The sequence below is a fragment of the Lytechinus pictus genome, chromosome 8, assembly GCF_037042905.1.
Source record: "Lytechinus pictus isolate F3 Inbred chromosome 8, Lp3.0, whole genome shotgun sequence".
NCBI classification, from domain to species: Eukaryota; Metazoa; Echinodermata; class Echinoidea; order Temnopleuroida; family Toxopneustidae; genus Lytechinus; species Lytechinus pictus.
Genome location: NC_087252.1, coordinates 17583905 through 17590258, shown reverse-complemented (window position 1 = coordinate 17590258; position 6354 = coordinate 17583905). Strand labels below are relative to the sequence as shown.

General features: G+C 36.9%; 1 protein-coding gene across 1 annotated transcript; it reads right to left on the bottom strand.

Moving 5' to 3' along the window:
* Positions 1 to 405: 405 nt before the first annotated feature.
* On the bottom strand, positions 406 to 5520 carry LOC135155080 (uncharacterized). The gene has a single exon (XM_064103679.1). The coding sequence runs from the start codon at positions 5081 to 5083 to the stop codon at positions 3737 to 3739; it is 1347 nt and encodes a 448-aa protein (XP_063959749.1). The 5' UTR covers positions 5084 to 5520; the 3' UTR covers positions 406 to 3736.
* Positions 5521 to 6354: the final 834 nt, after the last annotated feature.

Genomic DNA, 6354 nt, shown 5'->3' with positions numbered 1-6354 from the left:
CGAAAAAGAGAAAAGACAACAGAGAAGATAACAGAAGAAGAAAAGAAGAAGAAGAAAAAGAATAATAATGATAGTAAGAAAAAGACGAAGAAATTATATACCGTTTTCAAAAACATCAATAATTTACAACATGAAATATCTATCGGTAAATTTGAACAAAGCGGTGCATACATGGTAATATTAAATGTGTACATGGTAAAGTAAAATGTCAAAGTAAATACATGTTTCTATAATGGACAAACAAGTACAAGAAAATGAATACAAGTCATGATTTATCAATGATAAAAACTAAACATACAAAAATGTCTGGAAAATTTATAACTAAACATAACTAAACATGCACTGAAATTAATTATAAAACTTATATAGTTAATACTCATGCCATATAAAAGCAAAACATATGAAATGGTTGGAAAATAATACATGTACTGGGGACAGAAAATTAAACAGAAAAATAGTCATTGTGATCCATATCACACAGATAATCTCTTTAGACCTGTTTTGAAATTGTGTTTCGTTTGTGCCGCTTGAATATTGAGTAATGAGTTCCACATACTGGCGCCTCTGTACATAAACATGCGCTTTGCAGATTCAGACTTTATTTGCATTATTTCCAAATTGAGATTCCCACTTCTTGTGTTATGTGATCTTTCTTTAAGGGAAAATCTATTGATTAGATATGAAGGGGCTAAGTTATTGAGTATGTTAAACATCATTATTGCAACACTTTCATTCCTTTTCTTTTCAAGTGTATCCCAATTTAGTTCATTTAGATTTTCGTTTCCGGATGAATCCCAGGCGGTATTATTGATAACGCGAGCTGCCCGATTTTGAATCTTTTGGAGGTTATCTTTTAAACATTTGCCGCAATTTCCCCATACTATATCACAATATGACAAATGAGATGAAATCAGGGCGTTATAGACTAGAATCATTGTATCCTTGTCAACCATACTTCGTATCGATTTTAGCATAAACAAACCGCTACTACATTTCTTCTGCACATTTTGAATGTGTTTTCCCCATGACAGATTTTCATCTAAAATTACTCCTAAATGTTTACACTGGGTAACTCTTGTTAGGGGGGTTCCATCAATGTGAATATTTAGCGATTCATCTTTGAATAGTTTCAGTCGATTTCTAGTTCCTAGGACAATATATTCAGTTTTTTTGATATTCAAACTAAGCTTATTGTGATCAAGCCATCGTTTCACATTTTGCAAATCTTCATTGATTTTGTTTTCTAGATCAGAGTAGTTGTTACTTGCATAATATAAAATAGTGTCATCTGCATACATACTTATTTTGCAATTTCTAAGAACTAAAGGTAGATCATTAATATGTAAAATGAAAAGAAGCGGCCCTAAAATGGACCCTTGAGGGATTCCAGATTTAATGGGTAATAAATCAGATGATATACCATGCACTGTCGTTTTCTGGCATCTTCCATATAAGTAACTTGTAAACCATTCAATTGAGTGATCCCCAATTCCATATTGCTTTAATTTTTGGATAAGCAATTCGAAATCAACCGTGTCGAATGCTTTTTTTAAGTCTAGCATGACAGAGCATACTAATTTGCCTTCATCAAAGCTTTTTAGCCATTCATCTGTTGTATTGAGTAATGCCGTTGCTGTAGAATGTAATGGCCGAAAGCCAGATTGGTAGTCATTAATCAAATTGTTCCTGTTCAAGTATTCATACAATTGATCAAACACTATACGTTCTAGTAGCTTAGATAAAATAGGTAATATCGAAATTGGCCTGAAATTAGAAGGTTCATTTGCACCGCCTTTATGTAAGGCACTAACTCTTGCCTTTTTCCACTCCGTAGGTACACATGCAGTAGTAATAGACACATTTATAATATGTGCCAAGGGTTCAGTAATACATGGTATCGCTATCTTTATAAGTTTCATTGGTATCATATCACATCCCATCGCTTTGCCACTAGACATTTTCAATAATTGTTTCTTTATTTCGCTTACAGTTACTGGGACAAGTTGAAAGATATGAACGAGTGCGGGTGAAATTGCATTGCATTATTATTTTCATTTGCAGACCCTGTACTGTCGATTGTATTGGCAAGTCTAGGGCCTACCTTTACGAAAAAATCATTCAATGTCTGTGAAATTTTTTTAGTCTCATGAATTTCTTTCTCATCATCTATCAAGCATTGAATTTTTGTATTTTTATTCTTACGTGGTATCAATATGTTAAGGTTTTTCCACGTGTTCTTCACATTTCCTTTTAAATCTTTAATTTTCTTTTGGAATGTTTTACGTTTGTTTTGCTTTATTTTGTAAGTGACATAATTTTTACTCTTTCTATAAGCTTTCCAATTTGCGCGCGTACGCTTTCGAGTCGCTTTATCTTTCAATTTGTCTCGTTTACGAATTAGATCAATAATTTCAGTATTTATCCAAGGTTTTCGGTGTTTCTTAATACGGCTTTTCCTAATAGGGGCATGAAAATTACACAATGAAGAAAATATTGTTTGGAATTGAAGAAGAGAATGATTAACATCACTACATGTATATACACTTTGCCAATCGATGGCTTGTAGATCAGAAAAGAAAAGATTTTCATCGAAATTCTTATAAGTTCTATAAGTTCTATACACATGCTTTGAAGATGGTTTCCGGATTTTACCCCATTCAATATAAGCAAGGGAGTGGTCGCTCATCCCTATGTGAAGGACGCCACTTTCGACAACTTTCATACAGTTAGAGGTATAAATTAAATCAATGAGCGTGGATGAATGAAGAGTTACCCTTGTTGGTTCGTCTATCACTTGAGTAAGAGAATAATTCTGGCAAATATCAAGTAATCGTTTTGTATAACAAGACAATGGGTTTCCATTGATATCACAATTGAAATCTCCTAAAAATACGACATCCTTTTGTTCTTCATCAGTTTTTGATAGAACGTTCTCAATAACATTAAACAATTCAATGCTTGATCCAGGTGGTCTATACCATGCCAAAACAATTATAGACGATGAAGTTTGTTGTTTTACTTCTATAGCTATAAGTTCAATATCCTTGTTCATAAGATCGGGTCTTAATTTGTGGCTAAGCTTAATTTCATTGACGTATACTGCCCCTCCTCCACCTTTGTTATTCCGATCTTTCCTATAAATACAAAAGTCTTGAATGCGTAACTGCTCATCATTTATATCACTGCTTAATCTAGTTTCATTCAATGCAATCAGGTCTAATTTAAGATCTTCAACCATAAGTTGTAGATTGTCGATGTTTGATAATAAAGTTCTTATATTTAATTGTGCTATTCTAAAGCCATGTTTCGTTTCCTTTATATGACATGATCTCATTTCTGTCTGACATTTGTTCAGAGAGATTCCACCTTCAGGTTCGTAGGGTGGAAATTATTCATTATCCATATGTTCCACCGGATCATTTTCAACGGAATTAATTTTCTGAGTGGGTTGTTGATCTAAGATTGAAGTGGATTCATTTGTTGGGTTATCTATTGGTGTCTGGAGTTCAAGAGCTTCCTTGCCGTGGACAGACAATCTACCCAGTCTCTCGGAAATTCTCTGTTTGCTGCTTTGCGTCGAGACCTCGGATAATACTCATTCCACGGAAAAGGGGGAGGCTGGTTCATCTGATTTCCTCGTTCAGGATCGATTGAAAAGTAACTTCTGGGATAGGGAGCGAATTCTGGATCAGCTTTTGAGTGTGGTAATTCGCTATGATTTAAAGGTGGGAATGCATCAAGGTGGGAATGCATCATCATAGTTTTGTGACAAGTTACGCAGGAATCGAATGATGTTTTTCGCGAATGCAATTATTCCCCACCGATTGAGGTGTACGCCATCTGCGTTCAGATGGAGGACATGGTCGATATTACTGTTGTCGATTACCGACCAACTACGCTGATTGGCTGAACGTTTAATTGCGTCATTCACCTCCTCAACTTTAGCATGTTGACGATTCGTCTCATTTAACCTATGTATGATTGTTGATACAGCGATTGATTTTACACCAGGGACTTGATGGACTTGATCAAGAAGTGAGAATGTCTTTGCAATTATTTCATCAGACTCGTCACTTTTCAAGTTGTTCGTCCCGAGATGTACGATTACTTCGCTGACTTCGCATTGATGTGCAAGATTACATGCATCACTGCAGGCGTCTTCTATTTTGGCTCCATTCAGAGTTTTACAGATTACCTTTTTCCTTCGTGAGAGTTTAGATGGTCTGATCTGTTTTGTCATTGAATCTCCGATGATTAGCACGTCTGCTTTCATTGGAGTCTTTGTTAGGGTAGACTTATCATGGTGTTCATTTATGGTCATTGGGCTTTCAATGTTAGACGTTTCGTAATTCTTCATCACGGTGTCTATTCCAGTGTCAATGTTAGTATTAGGAGAAGCATTGTCATCTGCTTCGATTCGACTGTTTTTCGTCAGAGCGTGAAGTTTCTTTTGTTTGATTTTATACTCATCGAGTTGATCTTGTAGGGGAACGTTGACAGTTTGGGGTACTTTGAAGACTAGGTCTTCATCATATTCACGATCGTTACGTTCTTTATCCCTTTTGTTTGTATTCTCGTCTTTGGCGGGAGTATCGATTGACTTCGAGTTCACATCTATTGATTCATGATAATGCTGGTCGTCCAATCTAGATGTAATGTCAATGATTGCGGATTCCAGTGATTGCATTTTATTTGGCAGATTCATGCAATTTTCACAAACTACATTGTTACTGATTGTCACCTCCTTTTTACATATCAAGCAACTTCCAAAGTCAATGCTTTTCATAGAATTTACGTCCCATTTCGTGGCATAGTTGATTTCATGTGTTACCTCTTCATGCTCACTATGAACCAAACTAAAATGGCGGCAGATTGTACGATTCAAGTTAGGGTAAACTTTCACCAGGTTATTTTCAACAATTTCATTGTCTATGTCTGAATCACTGCCGGGCAATCCTGAGTCATAAATAAGCTTTATAGCAAAACCAATGCTCGAAATTGTTATTCCTTTAGGAAGTTTGAATGAGAATGAGTTTGTACCTGGGTTGCCTTTGCATTTGTTTGTGGTAACACTAGGTGCCATAATCCTTCCGGAACATAAGGCTGTATAATATCACACAATATTGATTATTCCAAGGAACTAAACAAATTCCAGGTTGATGATTCCAACAAACATACGGAGTAAAATACCATCCACATAAAATAAACAGGATACAAACGAGTTTATCCTGTGTTATGATTGAAGAAGTTTATTGCGACGATCAAAGAAGACCAGCACCGTATTGTACAAACGGGACTATGGAGCAGTATAGTTCCCACAGAGTACACACAAAATAATTAGGTCTCACTCAAACAAATTCCATAACTTCGTCATATTCACAAGTTTGCTAATCCTGATTGCACAAGAAGTAGAAATATGATATATTCTACACAGATTTAATCGTATGTGTGGCACAGTCTATCAATTTTAGTCATTCGATGTAGTTTGCTCTGGTGCACCTTGCCCTTGTGACGGGCTAATCGGCTGCTGAATCGGCTTTCTGTTTACACGTAGTAAAAAAGCCGATTCTGCATCGGCTCACGGTTCAGAACCTACTACTTTGGTGGTGCAAATTGCCGGTTCTGAACCGCGAGCCGATTCAAGTTGCTCGCGTTTACACGCTATGAAAAAGCCGATGCTGAATCGGCTCGCGGTTCAGAACCGCGAGCCGATTCAAATGCCGATTAAGTGTAAACACGGTATTGTAGACACACCTGTCTGCAGAGCCTCTTCGAATGCTACTGACGCGACTCGGGACACGACGCGCGGTCTGACACGTCACAGAAAAAAAAAGGCTCGGACTGATCCATTCGGATATGAGGGGTATAAAAGTACGCAGTCCGGAGAGAAAATTACTGCGCGCCTCAATTACGTTCGCTGCACGGAAATGCATGTTATTTTACATTGTAAATAATGTACAGTGTATGTATATAGATAGTAACAATGCTCTGAACCGCCATCTCGTTTATTTATTATGACTGGAGAAGTGTGTTTATGTAAACATGTGTTGGGATGCATATCCATACCCACCGCTCTGCTTCGGTACCCGGCCCGGGGCCCCAGCCCGGCTGGACGTGAACGTGCATACACACCCAGTCATATAGGGCCTACGCCGGTTTATAAGACAACTTACTATCTACCGTAGACAAAATGGAACGATCCTAGTACTAACACACAACGTCTTCGTGTAGAATTTGACACAGGGAGCGATTAGGCATGCCTTCAAAATTTTCAATAAAACTTAATTTCTTTTTGGAATTATTCAAAAGGATTCCCTGTGTGATTCGTAAAGTATACTACTGTTAAGATGGTAA